This window comes from Epinephelus fuscoguttatus, linkage group LG3 (assembly GCF_011397635.1).
Source record: "Epinephelus fuscoguttatus linkage group LG3, E.fuscoguttatus.final_Chr_v1".
Taxonomy (NCBI): Eukaryota; Metazoa; Chordata; class Actinopteri; order Perciformes; family Serranidae; genus Epinephelus; species Epinephelus fuscoguttatus.
In genome coordinates this window covers 34,610,876-34,628,491 of record NC_064754.1, presented here as the reverse complement: position 1 = coordinate 34,628,491, position 17,616 = coordinate 34,610,876, and the positions used below count along the sequence as shown (strand labels likewise).

Genomic DNA, 17,616 nt, shown 5'->3' with positions numbered 1-17,616 from the left:
ATTTTAATAAGTCGCCCTTAGTTTGGAAATGATTGGCATAATTTGTGGGCACAAAGCTTAGACCCCAGAACAGCAAGAGGAGACATTTTTGTGGAAGAGGAATAACTGACATATCCAAACTATGGCCGTTAATTACAGTGCACAGGAGCCCCTCTTCTTTCAAAGTGGTTGCCTTATAAGTCATACCTAACCATATAGGAGGTGACAATAGACATAAAACCAACAAGAAACATTTGGGACTGTCCCGGTAAAGGCCACGAAACCTCTAGGACTAAACAATGAAGTAAACTGTCTGCTGTTTCTCACTTGTCACTAGTCAGAGGCTAAAACTTCAGTATTTGCTCATTTATGAGTGAATATGACTGATTAATACTTACAGTGCATTTATATTTTACTGTCACTTACTTTATATACTTCTCTTCAATTTGGCAGAATTATATGCTTATTTACCCCTTGGACATACCATTTCTGCAACAGACTTATGTACTTGCTTTGATGATTTGGTCAACAAGGTGTTAAACTGAGCTATGTCTATCTACACATGAGCTTTGAAGTATTTAACTTTTTTGATGTAAAAGCACTTATTTGATGCTTCAATCGCCTTTTTGTACATAAGTATGCAACTTAATTGTTTGTTTTTCCTGTACACACTGTTTGCTTTTTTTTTCATTGATAGGGGGCGGCTCAGAGGGTTGAGCAGGTCGTCCACCAATCAGAAGATTGGCAGTTCAATCCCTGGATCTTCCAGTCCACATTGCTGCTCCATCAGTGTGTGAGAACTTGTGAATGGTTACTGAGTAGCAGATGACACCATGCACGGCAGCCTCGGCCACCAGCGCGTGTGTGTGTGTGTGCGTGCGTGCGTGCGTGTGTGTGTGAATTGGTGACTGTGACATGTAGTGTAAAAGCACTTTGAGTGGTTGGAAGACCAGAAAAGCACTATACAAGTGCAGCCCATTTACCATCTAAATTAACTGAACTGATTGATAGTATGTTAAGATGATTTCATACATTTATTTGAGAAAGCAAATACATACTCGGTCAGTTAGTTTTGCAGCATTATTTTTGTCTTAAACAAATTTCAAATTTTTATTTTCGTTAGGATTACACAACAAATGTGAATTCGACCTCCACACCTTGAGTGAAGACTTGAGTGAACTTAAAGAGCTTCAAAAGACGTTCAAAATGCTTCAATTAATTACTTTTATCATTTTATTTTAATAGTAATTATTCATAATTACACTAAAATTTGATAAATAGAGCACTGAATACATGAAATCAAACCTTAGATTCTCGACTGCTAGCTAACATTAACATTAGCTAACAAGCTAAGTACTCAAATAACTAGGGACAAATCTAATGAAAAAAAACCCCAACAACTTAAAATGGCTTTTGAAATGATTTTAAATGGTTAATATTCTTACATTTTCCATGTTGAAGCAGTGCAACAACTGACTGTTCAGTCACCGGTCCGTGGTTATTGTAGCCAATGTTATAGCTGCTGTCTGAGCGACACTTGTTGATGCTTCTCTCCCTGGGTACAGAAGTGCAACGGTGACAGTTATTCGGCCATCTAATAGGCCCTTTGAGTGTTGGTAAAAAAGTGATCACGTGACTCGAGATGCGCGCGCAACAGGGCAGCAGTAAACATGGCAGAGCTGGGGAGATATGTGAAGTCGCTCAATCCCAAGGATCGGGAATGCTATTTAAAAAAATTAATGTTGGCCAACTTCCAGACTTCCAGATCCATATTCGAGGGATCCAAAGGAATGGGTGGACGATCCAGCCAAATGGCCCACGATCCAGTGGCCAGATATTTATGCATATCTGATTTAAAAACCTAGCGCTTACACCAAAGAAAAGCTGCATGTGTACAAGTCACTGGACGCATATAACTATGTTGTCTGTGGTCACGTCCAGGACGTCATGTACAGTGATCTGAATGAAGAATTTTGTGTCCTGAAAGCAGAAGTACATTCTAGCCAACGACAGGGACACAAAACCATCATGTACCAGGCATGGGTTGTTATAAACAAATCCCGGAACTTCGTCTTGACCGCGAATTGCACATGCATGGCAGGGTAGCTAACGATATCCAACTCTGAGCTTACTTAACTATGACTATTAGGTGGCTAACAATATCTAACTCGCATTTGTCATAAGTTACACAGCACCACCTATTATTTGAATTCTGAGAGCACAACATAAGCTACAACTTCAGTGTGTTAAGATAGCCAGTAGTAAATATATAATAAATTAAATAAAGAAAAGATAACAAATCCGCTGCTCTCATACATGGGACTCGAGACTGGGGGCACAAAACTCCATCCAGCGTTTTGCTGCCCTGTTGCGCGCGCATCCTGTTTGTGAGAGGCGATGACGTAGGCCTCGAAAGCATCTATATAAATAAGCAATCCTTAGCAACCATAGAATTTTAATGTCATTTTATCATCAGCGCCAGTATTTACAGTATTTCGTTTTTTAGGATTTATTTTATTCAGTTTCATTTCGCAATGATTTAATACATTTGTCAACTAATACACTTGAAAAATGTTAACATACTTTAACTTGCATAGTCTGCTGATTTGAATTTGTTTTATTTTAGTTTAGTGCTTTTTTTTCATGTTTTTATCATCTTTAAGATAAATTTGGAGCAGAACCCAACTGCAAGTCGAATTTTGTAGTGCACTGAAAGTGATAGTTATCACATTAAACAGTGTATGGCAAAGCCATCATTCTACACTTTGACATTTACACAACATGAAGACCTTTAGATAACAGCATTACTATTTGTTCAACATATATGCTCAGAGCCACATTACATTTAATCTTATAAGCGATGTTCCTTTTTACTTTTTAACCATCAGAAATTAGTTATCTGATGATTATTAACTGATGGATTGTTTTTGCAATTTACTGAATCAGGATTTTGGGGAGTTTTTCCTTATCCACTGTGAGGGCCCTAAGGACAGAGGGATGTCGTATGCTGTAAAGCCCTGTGAGGCAAATTGTGATTTGTGATATTGGGCTTTATACATCAAACTGATTGATTGATTAATCAGGATATTTACCCTTCTACATTGAACATTTAATGTATATCTGTATGACTGAGATAATCATTGAATTTTGATGGTGATACAAATCAGAGGGGGAAGTGGGTTATTCACATAAACTAGATGAGTCTGATGAGTTTTAGTCAGAGTTTGATAAGTTTTAGTCCCAGTGCATATATAACTTACATAACCTATGTGTGATCATTTTAATCATAGAATGCATGGATATGATATGGTCAGAAAGTAAGCAAACAAAGACAGGTAGAAGATCATCTTGACCTGTGCAGAGTGTATCTGTTTTTTTATTACTTTATTGCAGGTTTTGCCATTACAAGTTATCAAACTCATCACTTATTTCATTCATCCTGCCACCGTTATACAGATTTTGCATTTTACAGACAAAGTTAGAAAAATAAAAAATAAATAAACAAATAATAAAATTATGGAAGAAAAGTAGTAAAAATAGGTGAAGAAGAAAAAAAAAGGGAGGGGGGGGGTCCTTCTGTAGTCTTTCAGGTATAATTTATTTATTTTGGTTTTATCATTCCAATCCATCTGTTTCTTTGACCCATTTACTCCAGAGTATTATGCATTCATCCTCCCTGTTTCTCAACTTATAAGTGATTCTTTCCATTTCTTTATTATCTTCAACTGTTAATTTCCAGGCCCTAATAGATGGTAACTTAACATTCATCCAATTCTGTGTAATTTGTTTTAATGCAGCTAAACCAGCTTGCAAAAGAGAGGTACAGTTTGGCAAAAGTTTCAGGTATTTAATGTTGTTTCCTTGCGTAATGGTGCCTCCATGTGAGTAAAAGTGTAATGGCACATAGTCCTGTTTCCTGCTCTTAATTCATAGCCTACAGCAGACTCTCAGTGACTTAAAAAAAAAAATAAAAGAATTAAAAAATTATCCACACCACACTTTCGTATTTTCATATCTTTATTATGCTTGTCTGTAAATCTGGAGAATAAAACAGTGTTTGGTTCCTACGAATCTATTGATTAATATTCTATTATTTATTTAAAGCTCAAGAAGACTGTACAGACAGAAGAAAACCACAATGTTAACCAGAACACACCAACGCCCATTTCACATTGCTGTTGTTTAATAACCATCAGAGAAGAAATCTGCTGCTGTTTCAGCACTGTGTGATTTCTGATGGAAGGGAGCTTGAATGAAGGTTATATTGAACACTGCTGGGCTCTGGAAAAGAGACAGACACACACAGATACAGAGAGCAGGTTAGTGTGTTTACACTTACAATAATACAAGTACAGACCCTTAATAATTAAAGTGTTCCTCAACATATTTAGAAAATATTAACTCCAAAAGCATCCGTGTGTCGGACTGTAGTTTGCTGTTTTTTACAGGGTTGAGTGATAACAGGTCTGACTGGAAGTGAGTACCTGTAGTAGCTCCAAGTGGTAAGTGACTTGAAACTGCTTATATGACCAAGTCTGATTTTAATTTAGGAGAGGTAGGTAGGAGACTATAAATATGTCAGCAGTACTTCATTTATCAAAATGTATGATATAATAGGAATACTTGTTATTGCAGTGTTCATAATTTGGGTGATGATCCCAGCTGATTGTTACAACAGTGCATCTGTGCTTGGAGTATTACTAACTATAGAAATCTGAAATGGGATAAATGGGAAATAAAAACATATAGACGAGATAATGACAACTAACTCTGCAGAAGATTGTAAGAAAAAACAAAACACGTCTAAAACAACCCTGAAAACTGCTAATTTTCTCAGAAAAGAGCAGTTAACAACTTTAGGTTTACTCAAACAGCTCTCACGTCACCGCTGACACTACTTATGTCTTACATTGTGAGTGATAATAAAGTGACAAATATTCAAAAATAACTAAATAAATAAAATATAATAGATACAGCTTAGTGTTCTGACTGTTTGGGCTGCCTTTATGATATATTGTGCTTTTCAATGAAATATTCCTTACGCTCAAAGCATTCAGGGATTTTGAGGTTTCCATCGATGCACTGGGTTTGCACTGCATAACCACACTTCCTGGTCTTGTTCATGCAGTAGACTGAGACAATCTCTTTGTGCAGGATTCTGTCAGGACGTAGGTCTTTGATCCAGATTTTACGGCCTTTGTAAAATATCCTTGCACTGTGTATGTCAACACTGCAAGGAGCTGTAGGTAACAAAGAGAATGTAATGTTAGTTGGCATCAGGGCTGCCCCTGACCAAATTGGGGCCCTAAGCGAAATTTTATTTGGAGGCCCCCATCCCAAATGTATCATAGGTACAAAATGACCGTACAACAACTTGCCATTTAACTTGACAACCTTTACTGGCAATAACAAATGTACTGTAGATACAGTAGTTTGGCTTTATGAGTCAAATAAAATAAAAAATTCAACCTGAAATAAATAAATAAATATTAAATAAAATAACTTCAAACTGAAATAAATAAATAAACAAATCTGAGTCACAAATAGCCATCAATTACTCATCAAAAGAAAGTAACTTCCACCACCTCAATCCCCCACCCTTGATTAATCACTGAAAATAAAATAAAAGAGGGAGACAGGTTTTTCCTATTTAATCTTATTTTGTTATATTTCTCCCTCTCCCCTCTCTGGAGGCGTCCAATCTCCCTCAGCCCTCCGCCTCTCCCACCTTAATTAAACACTGAAAACAGAAATAAAATACAGAGACATTCTTTTCTATTTTCATCTTATTTAGCTATATACCTCCCTCTCCCCTCTCTGGGAGCATCCGACCTCCCAGCCGCATATACCCCCGAGGCTCGGATCTCCCCCTCCGTGGAGCCCACCCGCCCTCCCGTCCCCGCACACACTCCTGAGGCTCTTTTGGACGACATGTCGACAACTCTTCACCTGCTGCAGCTCTGCAAGTGCCTGCCAGCACACCCCTCTTATTGTTCAGATGTTGACTGCTGTCAATCATTGCAGAGATGCATGGGCGGTCAGGTCTCTTCTCTCCTTCCTCGAGCTGATTCTACGCGCGCCTCACGGTAGCGCATGTGCGCATCCGTTGCGCATATGCGCAAATGCGTCCCCTCGCGCAAAATGTGGCCCCCCATGGAAGATGAGGCCTTACGCACAGTGCGTGTTCTGCGTTTAGGGAGGGGCAGCCCTGGTTGGCATGTGACCGTTTAGGTCAAACACAGACACTGTCTCCACATTTAAGACTAGACTTTCCTCTTTGATAAAGCTTATAGTTAGGGCTGGCTCAGGCTTGCCTTGTACCAGCCCCTAGTTAGGCTGATTTAGGCCTAGTCTGCCGGGGGACCCCCTATAATACACTGAGCACCTTCTCTCCTTCTCTGTCTGTCTCTCTCTCTCTCTCTCTCTCTCTCTCTCTCTCTCTCCTTTGCTAACACTCATGTCTTATTACTGCATGTCACTAACTCGGCTTCTTCTCCGGAGCCTTTGTGCTCCACTGTCTCTCAGATTAACTCATATCGCAGCGGTGCCTGGATAGCGTGACGTGTGTGGTTGTGCTGCTGCCGTGGTCCTGCCAGATGCCTCCTGCTGCTGCTGCCATTATCATTAGTCATTAGTCATACTTCTACTGTTATTATACACATATGATTAGTGTCACACTTGTATACTGCCAGATACTAATATATACTTTCAACATATTGTACCACAGTAGCCAGAACTATAATTATAATATTATTACTTTCATTAATGTTGTTGTAAGCTACTGTCATTACCGTCTGTCCTGCATCTCTCTCTCTCTCTCTCTCTCTCTCTCTCTCTCTCTCTCTTTCTGTCTCATTGTGTCATATGGATTACTGTTAATTTATCATGTTGATCTGTTCTGTACGACATCTATTGCACGTCTGTCTGTCCTGGAAGAGGGATCCCTCCTCAGTTGCTCTTCCTGAGGTTTCTACCGTTTTTTCCCCCTTTAAAGGGAGTTTTTTAGGGAGTTTTTCCTTATCCGCTGTGAGGGTCCTAAGGACAGAGGGATGTTGTATGCTGTAAAGCCCTGTGAGGCAAATTGTGATTTGTGATATTGGGCTTTATAAATAAAATTGATTGATTGATTGATTGATTGTAGCCCTACCCTTGCAGGATGGCTTTTCAGACCAGTTTCCATTCTGCTGGCAAACAATCTGAAGGCTTCCCTCAAGTACGTAGTCTCCATTGCAGCCATATTTGACAGTTTCCATGTAGTCATAGTCTCTCTCGTCGTTGCTTGACATGTACCCCATGTCAATGTTCTCTGGTGGAGGGCAGGTCACCACTGTAAAGGGAATAATTTAATCCATTCAGTAGAAACTCTACAGAAGAATATGTAGCATCTACATTATACTCTCTTCTTCTATATGTATATATCACCAGTTGTTTGGCAGTTATCCCATGTTATTGCAATTTGAAGTGTACTGAACAATGTCACAACAACTACTCCTGGCATTAATACAGCAGCTCCTGCTTCTCTAACCACTGTACCTCTACATTCAGGTGTCTCAGTCCAGGTGCCGCTGACAGTGCACTCTGCTCTTGGGTTACCAAAAAGAACGTATGGAGGCAGACACTTGTACGTCCCTCCGACGCCGTAATCAGTGGTGTTCCCTCTGATCCTCTTGTCATAAATTATCATCCCAAACTGTGGGATCGGAGCGAGACCACAGGACACAGCTACAAGAGAGGAGACAGAATATGACACCTTGTATGTTGTTAGTATATAACTCATGTGTGCACTGTATGTTTCAACTGGGCAAATTAAGTGATAGTTAAGTTGTGGAACATTTCTAGATCTCATCAGAAATGTGTCTTCACTGGCCTAACATTAATTCAAGGGACAGAATTTTTTTAATTGTGTGCCTGTCCTCCAAGACCACAGAAAATAAGATAAGAAAGCAAATACTGTATGTGTTGTATGTATGCCTTTGTATTTAGATTCCTGGTCTTGCAGAAGGATGTGGTGGATTACATACGTATGCACTCTGGTACTGGCGCGCTCCATGTTCCACTGGCGAGGCACACAGCAGAGCTGTTTCCAGTCAAGATGTACCTGTGCAGAGCAGTCATGTCATTCAGTCAGTTCATGCGTAGAATACAAATAAAGAGACATAAAGTATAATGGTTGGCTAAAATCAGGTTAAAGGCATTTACAAGTGGATCAGCAGAAAAAAATGTTGCCATTGTACATTTCTGAAAACCATTTATATCTTACATTTTCACCTCATAATGTAGTGGATGAGTTAAAACTTTATGTCTCAACAATGCTGTGGTTAGTGTGTGGTTAGGTTTAGCTACAAAAAATATTGATGGTTAGCAAAAAGGTCATGTTTTGGCTTGAAACATCTGCTTTTGGTGGCACACGAAAAGCAGCGAGGTCACGGTTAAAAACAGCAGCTGTTTGTGCCAAAAACAGGTCGCTACAAACCCCCACCTTTGGAGGCTAAAAAGTTCTTGTTTGTTTTGTTTTGTTGTTCTGTTGCTCTCCCAACAGTAGTCTGTAGCTTGGCAGGCATCTGGCCTAGGTGTCAATGCTGATATGATAGGTATGAACTGTGCAAATATAATATATTCATGGTCTGCAGAAACATACAATGGCAACATTTCTTTTTGGTGACTGGAATGACATATGAAGCCAAGTATTAATGGTTTAGAGGAATCTCAAAATACTGGTCAGATATTCACTGTTCACATTTCAGCAGTTATTCTGAATTTGGTTTATCGGTCACCAAACCTCCACCTGAAAAGCTTTTAAAACATGTTTTCAGTAGATAGCTCTGTCTGCTGTGTGTGCTGGCCCTTGAATTGTTAAAGTCAACTACATAACTGCAACAACAACAAAAAATGAATAAATAATAGAGAGAGAAAATGAGAACTCAAAAGTGAGGGTAGTAATTTTTGACACTATGAATAAAGATGTTGGTTAGACAAATTACATAGAGATCAAATCTATGACGATGATTTTACTTTTAATGGCAGAAGATCTTTATCTGGCACTTTGACAAATAGCTGCCCTGCTGTTTTATTAACAATTTTATTGACAATGAAAACTAAAAAAAAAATTGTCAGAACTTTCAAATGCTGCAAATCAGTTCCAGCATTTGATTCATCTTTGGTTTATCTTCACAATTCACTCACTGGTTTAGCTGCTTCATTTTAATAAACTTGCTGTTATCTTGTCTCATAAAGAACAGAGTGCCTGATTACAGGATCAGAGGTTCTCCATTTGCATTTTTAACAATGCCACTAGTGTATCAGGCACAGCGTGGTGGCTGAGACAGCAAATAAAATTCAGCAAGATGTACAGGCTTTACCCTTCATCACAAGTATAGTTGATGGTACTCTTGTACACTGTATCCTCATAGTACATTTCTCCATTAGGCACTGGGTCAGGGTAGGGACACCGTTTTGCTGCAGGAGAGAATACATGTACAGAAAAAAACATGAAATAGAATAAATAGAGTAAATATTTGTAAGAGCAACAATTTGTGCTTCATACGCACAATGCAAATAATACCATAAATAAAAGTGTAGTAATCAGAATCTGTTAGAAAATGTGTACATTGCTTCACATGCTTGATAAACATTATTCTCAACATTAACTAAAGCAAAATAAATCCTCTTTCATATTAACACTGGGAAATCTATCAGTGATATCATTGATAGTCAACTGTTGACTGCAGTAGAATTTACATTCCTATACAACGATGTTATATATTTTGGAATAGTAAAAATATTGCTGTTTCCTAAAAATTGACATCACTGTTAAACTTAAAGAGCAACTCAAGTGTAAATTACAATTTATAAATCAAATTTAACAGACAATCTGCCACAAGTTCTCACTAGAATAATGGAGACCCACGTATGCACATTAATCTGGTTTTCGTCCATTGTCCACTGACGCCGCAAACAATCTTCCGAGGGCCCGACACTGGGGTGTATCCCTGTTTACAGGACAGCGTTAACTCTGCACCGGGGCTGAAGTACCTCTGGATCCCATCCATCTCAATGTTGGCAGCCAGCTCAGGCCTGAAGCATACTGCAAGGACAAATGGAGTTAATGATAACCATGTAAAGACTCCCAACAACCCTGTCGACAAGCTAATAAACATATGGGTTATCAACATATGGGTACTCTGATCTTAAATGCCATGTAGTATATAGTCATGTGCTGACCCTGACGTAGATGGATTGTGCCCTGTGTGTTTGCTTCACATTTTGCAACAAATCAATGTTGTTATAGATACATTTGCACTAAGCAGTTTAGTTAGCACATTAGTATGCTGTTTGTCAAGCAGAACACCGAATTGCCTTGTATCACTGTACTCTAAAAGTAACCATGCTCATTACTACTTAAACAAATGCCTTTAGAATCTGTGACATGTAGAGACTGTCTGATGCTAAAGCCATCAAAACAGCAAAGTAATAAATGTATATAAAATCAGGAAATAAAAGCAAATACCATTGTCTTGTTCGGATGTCACGGTGGTAAAAAACACAAATGGACATAGCAGGAACAAAGTCAGCATGTGATCCATCCTTTGTAGAAACATACAGACGCTCCTCGGTTCTTTCCTGTGGTCTCTGGCTCAAAAACTGAATCTCTGTCCCCTCTGTCCCTGCTGTTTGTGTTTCTCTAAAAGTAAATAGATAAGAACAGCGTGAAGTAACTCCTCACTGGCTATGCTTGTTGTGTTTTCTACTCTTTTTTCTGCTTGCTTTTTGCAATAACAGATCGTAATCCTTGTGACATTTTACTGGAAGTGAGAAGCTCCAGCGGACTTTCCCTTGTTGCCTCAGTGTTATGTAACACCAGCCCACTTGGCCCCATGCTTGCTTAAAAACATTTTGAAGAGCAGAGATGCATAAATCAAAAGAAATCCACGGAATAATGATCCATGACTGATGACTTTCATCATGGTAATTATGGGTTTAGAGGTTGGGGAATACTTTTCCCACAGAAGGATCATCTTTATGTTGACAAATCACCCTGTGTTAGGCTGAATTCCTGAAGAAGGCTTTGTTTCTCTTGCATGTCTCTGCAGGAAATGAGGACTCAAAATGGAGAAATTCGAAATAAAAAGGGGGCTGCATTTAACAGCAGCAAAATAATATCAAAATTCACACAACTCATGCATCTTGATCCAAGTTCCATTTATACAGTCATATGCTCAGTACTTCCTAAACGCATTCATTTTTGCTATAACCTTACTATGTAAAACACTTGTGCAACAGTCTCATGCATATAAAAGTAGCAAGCCTGAATTCTGCTTGTGCATTCTTTTGAGCAGCAGCAATTTACTGCAAAGATTTCTTCATGAATTCAGGGTAACACAAGGCGAGTAATTGACATAGAAATGATAATTTTCTGGATGAAGTAAGACATTCCTTTAAAGAGAATAAAGTGTCTCTGAGGTGAAGAGCATCAAGGGAAATTAACAGTGCAATCTCAACACAAATGCAGAGATAACAAAGAGTTATTGCGTCAGATATTTGAGCAGAATTTTCAGAAATGAGTGAGGTCTAGGTTCATGTAAAGCAGGAGTCGATATGTCAGTAAAAATAATGCTCCTCTGTGTCAGCAGCAACAGGTTTGATATCGGTGTCCAAATTTAAACTGGTTGAAGTAAAGTGATACACCGTTCAGATAAAGTGTATTTATCCTTTTTATGAGGATATACCTTGTACTTGAAAGGTCCAGTGTGTATAATTTAGTGTCATCTAGCAGTGAGGCTGCAGAGCTGAAACATCTCCTGTGTGCCAAGTGTGTAGGAGAAATACCGAAGCAAATGGCCCTACAGTGAGCCAGTGTTTGATTTGTCCATTCTGGGTTACAGCATGGCGGACCCTGTGGAAGAGGACCCACTCCATATGAAGACATAAATGGCTCATTCTAAGGCAGGGAAAACAAAACAATTCTTATTCTTAAGTGATTATAAAAAAGAAAACATAGTTATGAATGTCATATTCAATTTCTGGCAATAGATGCCCCTAATCCTGCACACTGGACCTCTAACTGAACTGAGATCCACAGAGGCAGACGCTACAAGTATGCACACAAACTTTATTGGTCAAAGACAAGAAGTTGAAGCTATGCAAGTATGATCATTTCATGGTCTCACCCTTTGTGTGATTTTGTGCGGTTGTCTTGAAGGCATTTCAGTACTCATCACTTCAGTTATGATACTGGCTAATGGGGAGTCTAAGCACCTCTGTGGGTTGTTCACACCATGATATCACATTGAGAAGTTATGAGAGAGATCAGATTTACATCAGATTCACACACGAATAAGGTGTGAATTGCTATCAGATCTCCCGGGAGTGGATGTCTGACACACAGATCTTCAGTTATGATTGTATGCTGAGGTATCTATGCACAATAAATGTGTATCGGTGGGTTACAAACTACACAGATTCTTCAGGCCATTGACTCTCTCAGGTATCAAACAAGTATTTTACTTCCTTAATGAAAACATATTGTCATTATTTTAGCAATAATCACTACTATGACTTTATTATTAGCTGATAATGACCAATATGTGGCCTCTGTCTTGCAGCATACAGAGTCATTCATCTCCTGTCAGTGTACATGGTGTTTCAAGTCATTCTGCGCAGAGTTATGCATGTCTTGCAGAGCTTGTGGGGCTTGCAGGGGGTGAAGCAGCACACATTGCGATTTCTGATGGAAGGGTTTTGGCCCTCAACGTGTACTCCACCTTGCCTGGCTCTAAAGGCAAAAGAAAAACAGAAACATTACTGTAGTCATAAAATACAAAGAACATTATATAAGCCATTTGATGGACTTGTATAACATTTTTGGGAACAAGAATACGTCATTGCCACTGGTGAAAACATGCAGATAGAGTTAAGTTCCTGACACTACAAACAATTTTAAGTACAGGTTTTGCATCTGAAGAAGTGCTCATGGTGCCTCAATGTAAAACCCTATGAATACATTTGCATTTGCAACAGTCTGTCGAGCATCCAGACCTCAACAGGAGGTTTGAATAATGTTTATCGAGTCGACAAGAACTCACCCTCAAAGCACTCTGGGATGGGGAGGGTTCCATCATTACAGGTGCTAGCTACAGGGTAGCCACACCTCTCAGCTTTGTTCAGACAATAGAAGGCAACATGTTCTCCATGGAGGACTCTGTTGGGTTTCAAGTCTGTGATCCAGATCTTCTTGGCATTGTAGAAGATACGGCCTCTTTTGATGCCAACCGTGCAGGGAGCTGGGTGGAAACACAGAACAGTTATTACAGCGGATTATAACATTGGTATCATTTTGAAGCAAATTTTGATTACCGCTCCAAAGTTTGCATGTAAGGAGAGCTGAATGTTGAATTTATTTCTAGTTTCTTACTGCTGATACTGAATCATCAACACAAACATTTAGCCTGCGGGTAAGTTATAAGATTTGATTCTCCCACGACTCACCTCTGCAGACTGGCTTGGAAGACCAGTTTCCTGTGTTTTGGCACTGTATCTCTGCCTCACCATCCAGAACATAATGATCATTGCAGGCGTACTTAACCTTCTCCTTGTAGCCATGTTGTCTCATCACAGCAAAGGTGATGAAGCCGTTTGGTATGCCTGTTGGGACGGCGCAGCTCACATCTGGGATGATCAAAAACAGGCCGAAAGTGTAAGGAGTTATTTTTCAGAGTAAACTGTCTATTTGTCCCATTACTGATCACAAAGAAGAGAAACAGATGAAAGGGGAAACAACGATTAAAGAAGATGGAGAACATGGGCTTTGTCTGCGTACCTTGGCACACCGGTGGCTCAGTCGCACTTCCGTCAGCCATACAGGATCCCCTCTCATAACTTGGTGCCTTCGGTCGGTTACACTCGTATGTCCAGCCTTGCCCATACATGATGGTGTTTCCAGTAACTGGCTTATCATGGACAATTCTTCCACCTAGAGGTGGCTTAGGCAGCGGACAGTTCACCGCTGTAAGAGGTAAAACAATCACGCTCGAGTTGTACTGAAGCTTCTTTCTGTGAGCCTTAAGAATGCAAAATCCACATTAAGATGATGTCAGAATTTATATTTATTCTGCTTTCTAGACAACAAAGTGAGTTGGCCATCTTCAAATCAAATACATAGAAACAGAAATCAAGCAACTACAAGTGCGTCAATAAACAAACAGAAGACCATCTTCCTATTGTCATTTAAAAACCTTTTTCGATGTTGTGTTTTCCCTTCACTGAAAAATGCAATCACCATTTCCACATTACGTATATTTTCCTCTGTGCAGTACCTTTGCAGGCAGGTGGTGGATTGCTCCAGGTGCCATCATGTAAACACCTGCTCTCATTGGCTCCTAGCATGACGTACCTGACAAAGTTCACATTAATCTGACATAAGTTACAGTAAACACACCTTGTAATGATCTGGAACTGTATAGTAATTTGATCTTACCCGTCATCACATGTGTAGTTCAGCACGCTCTTGAACGGAGCTTCTGTCCTCCCCATGGCTAATGGCTGTAGAGGTCTAGGGATTGGGCACATCTTAGCTGTAGGAAAGGTGGTACAGTACTTAACACACATCTCTTGTAGGTTAAACTCCCACTGTCATCAGTATTACAGTATTTATACATATTGTATGATCACAAAAATGTGTGTTATTTTCGTTCATTTTATATTTTTAAGGTCCCTGTATTTAGATAAAACTGCTGAAAAGCATTCCTAAATTGGTTGCTCCTTGATCCATATATTCTGAATAATTCAAAAACTCAACGATCCCCAAAGAAATGTGTTCTTGTCACTGTGAAAAAAGCCCCTGGAACAGCATTTGGTCCTCATCATGTGACAGGTGATGCAAGTAAAAGTGGACATCATGGAGTAAAAGCAGGAACACAGTAGAGAAGCCAACTTTTAGTCCCATCTTGCTCACACTTTCTACTTTTGGATGGATGTAACAGTTTTTCAGAATCCCAGGAGTTCAAGTATTGCATGTCTGCATCAATATACAGTAACTCCAACACCCCAGTAAACTCACGGGAGCATATCAGGTCTGACTGGGTCCATTCTCCAGTGGCGGAGCAGGTCATCCTTCGAGGGGTCGCTGTTGAAGGCAAGTACCCCTGTTCACACGTGAGGATCACCTCTTCTCCAACCTCGTACACACGTTTTAGGGTCAACTCGTCAATCCCGTCAGTGACAAGAGGTCGGCTACATACTGGATAAAGACCAGAAAGATAATTCACAGCAATAATGTCCATGATACAACAACTGTAGTCTTTAATCCAATGTGTAGAGTAGAAGGTTGTGAAAGTTGTGCACACTTTACTTCTACTGCAACGCAAGTCAAACTGTAATATTTGCAGCACAAAAAGCACAATAAAGTCGTTTCATGCTCAAACACAAATCAAGCACATTATCCTGCTCCATTTTACCTTTCTTGGATGTTGCAGTTGTGTATAAAGCCAACTGGCAAAGCACCAACAGAGCCAACGTCGGAGCCATCTTCAAGGGGGTGAAGCCTCCTCAGTATCCTCTGCATGCATCTGGGTAGGGATGGAGCCAACATAAAGGCTGCCGGGTAAACGGGCCCCTGATCGCCTGCTCCAATCAGATGCCAGTGTAAGCTCTTATTGATTGAGCACAAAGGTCTTAACGCCTGCATATTTACCCAGAATCAATCAATAACCTTGATTTGGTACAAGAGCCGGCAGCGGACACACAGCGTGATATGAACTCATAAATAATGAGAGGGAGAGACTCCCAAGACATGGTGCAAACACACACATGGAGTCATACACAGATTTTCAAAGAACAGTACTCAAACCATGCCCTTTTTAGAAATAGCTCAACGGCTGCTCTAATGAAGCCAAGAAGCAACATTGCAGCAATAATGCCAAATAACAAAGTGTTGTATTATTATGATATCATAATACTTTTTGGTTAGGTAAGAAAAATTTAAGCGGTTCAGTTACCACAATTACCACAAAGCAGAAACTCTTTGACCTGCAGCACCATAATCACTGAAATTATGCAATACCTAACTAGGTCAGAGGATTTGTTGATTAAGAGAGATACTGTGTGTCCTGAAGGGTTGGCTTCAACACGGCAGATAGGCTCCAATATTTTAATGTAATATACATCATGTCGCTGACAGCCAAAAGCTCTTTTACTATTGTTCTTTCTCTTAAGTGATGGATGTTTTATTTAAACAGGCTTGGGCCAAAAATCATATGCTTTCAGGGAAGAGCACATCTGGTTTATCTAACTCGATTTAATTTGCAAATATTTGTCTTTCGCACAAGATAGATTGAGATGGTCAGGCTGCTCTGCTGGTCAGTGAACCTCAGGGAATTGGTAAACTTAGAAAAGTTTGAGAGATAGTGAACAAGCAAAGTCAAAAGAGGTGGTGAACCCTCCGCTGTGAAAACATGTTTCAAAAGGGAAGAAATGTAAATCCAGTCGAAGCAAACACCAGCAGAAGTGTGTCTCAGTATAGAATCCAGCTGAAGACATATTCATAACTACAGCAAAAGAACAACTGACACATTGACACAGAAACATTATCAGAAACAGATGGTGTGAGCTTTAAATGGCAAAAATAATACTGCGTTGCTGGTCAGGCACATAGATGGATTACTGAATGGGCTTATCAGGCACAGGCCCAGGAGCCCCCTTGGCCCTTGCCTGCAAAATGTCAATCACATTAACATGAACAGACCAGGAAGAGACACAAAATAACCTCAAAGCAACACAAAACGACTACAAAGAGACATGAAATTAACACTCAGAGACACAAAACCTGGGGCCTTTTTGCATATTTGCGTCCAGGGACCCATTGTCTCATAATCCGCCCATGGTCAGGCATTAACTCAATCTGTTGGTGTCTAATAAATGACAGTTTTGAAGGATTAAAACACAGCAGTTTCTGTGGACTTTAAAAAAGAGACATTCTTGACTCCAGGCCTGATGCAGGGTCACATATGATTGGAGGCACAACCAGAGGCTCAGGAGCATTTCTTGGACAGATCCGTCAGAGCAGTTCCCAATGGTGATCACACAAATGTTAGCTTTATAATACTCAGATGCTGTATTGTGAAACGCAGAAGCACAAAACCAGTTGAAGGGACTCAAACACATCAGTGGATCTACACGTGTGAAGCACTGAGCTCAGCATATTACTGACAATCTCTCCAGAGCAGCTAAACATGTGTAATGCGCTGTGATTCCACATGGTGGCGCTCCCTATCCAAAATTCCTGAAGCGGGACCACGGGCCTCCTCCCTCCCACGGCGGGTCAGTCCTGTTGCGTGACATCAGCCGGATTGAAAAGGAGGAAGCGGCGCGGAGCAGCGTCAAGTTACACAAACATACTTTACCCACGAGCAGGAAGTTTGTCTTAGAAATAAAAGAGTCTTTTAAATAATTGTAGCGCGTTATAAAGGAAGAGGCATGCTCTGTCAGGCTATAGGATTGACTGTTTGAGAGGTAGCTCCACAGGTTTGGAATTATGATAATATGCAATACAATGTGATCACCCCTATATTCAACATCCACTACAGACTTCAGCAGTAACAGCCTGGCAATTCAGAGATTCCTGTTTGTGACCTGAAGGTTACC

At 40.0% G+C, this 17,616-nt stretch overlaps 2 protein-coding genes across 2 annotated transcripts; both read right to left on the bottom strand.

Moving 5' to 3' along the window:
- Window positions 1-3,978: 3,978 nt before the first annotated feature.
- Window positions 3,979-10,787, bottom strand: LOC125886182 (beta-2-glycoprotein 1-like). The gene is made up of 8 exons (XM_049572192.1): window positions 10,487-10,787; window positions 9,887-10,063; window positions 9,339-9,435; window positions 8,001-8,077; window positions 7,513-7,701; window positions 7,127-7,306; window positions 5,022-5,219; window positions 3,979-4,260 (listed from the first exon to the last, which is right to left on the bottom strand). The coding sequence occupies exons 1-8, from the start codon at window positions 10,575-10,577 to the stop codon at window positions 4,196-4,198; spliced, it is 1,074 nt and encodes a 357-aa protein (XP_049428149.1). The 5' UTR covers window positions 10,578-10,787; the 3' UTR covers window positions 3,979-4,195.
- Window positions 10,788-12,074: 1,287 nt separating this feature from the next.
- On the bottom strand, window positions 12,075-15,582 carry LOC125886484 (beta-2-glycoprotein 1-like). The gene is made up of 8 exons (XM_049572730.1): window positions 15,432-15,582; window positions 15,035-15,214; window positions 14,453-14,549; window positions 14,292-14,368; window positions 13,796-13,981; window positions 13,465-13,644; window positions 13,062-13,259; window positions 12,075-12,751 (listed from the first exon to the last, which is right to left on the bottom strand). Exons 1-8 carry the CDS (start codon window positions 15,499-15,501, stop codon window positions 12,642-12,644), a joined length of 1,098 nt encoding a protein of 365 aa, XP_049428687.1. The 5' UTR covers window positions 15,502-15,582; the 3' UTR covers window positions 12,075-12,641.
- Window positions 15,583-17,616: the final 2,034 nt, after the last annotated feature.

Excerpts from the sequence above, each read along its gene's own strand:
- LOC125886182 (XM_049572192.1), bottom strand. The coding sequence starts at position 10,577 with ATGTTTCTACAAAGGATGGATCACATGCTGACTTTGTTCCTGCTATGT. Across the intron at positions 10,064-10,486 it reads GACATCCGAACAAGACAATG|TATGCTTCAGGCCTGAGCTG; the intron begins GTATTTGCTTTT and ends TTGTCCTTGCAG. Across the intron at positions 4,261-5,021 it reads AATCCCTGAATGCTTTGAGC|AGCCCAGCAGTGTTCAATAT; the intron begins GTAAGGAATATT and ends TCTCTTTTCCAG.
- LOC125886484 (XM_049572730.1), bottom strand. The coding sequence starts at position 15,501 with ATGGCTCCGACGTTGGCTCTGTTGGTGCTTTGCCAGTTGGCTTTATAC. Across the intron at positions 13,982-14,291 it reads TCCACCACCTGCCTGCAAAG|CGGTGAACTGTCCGCTGCCT; the intron begins GTACTGCACAGA and ends TACCTCTTACAG. Across the intron at positions 13,645-13,795 it reads TGAGCCACCGGTGTGCCAAG|ATGTGAGCTGCGCCGTCCCA; the intron begins GTACGCAGACAA and ends TGATCATCCCAG.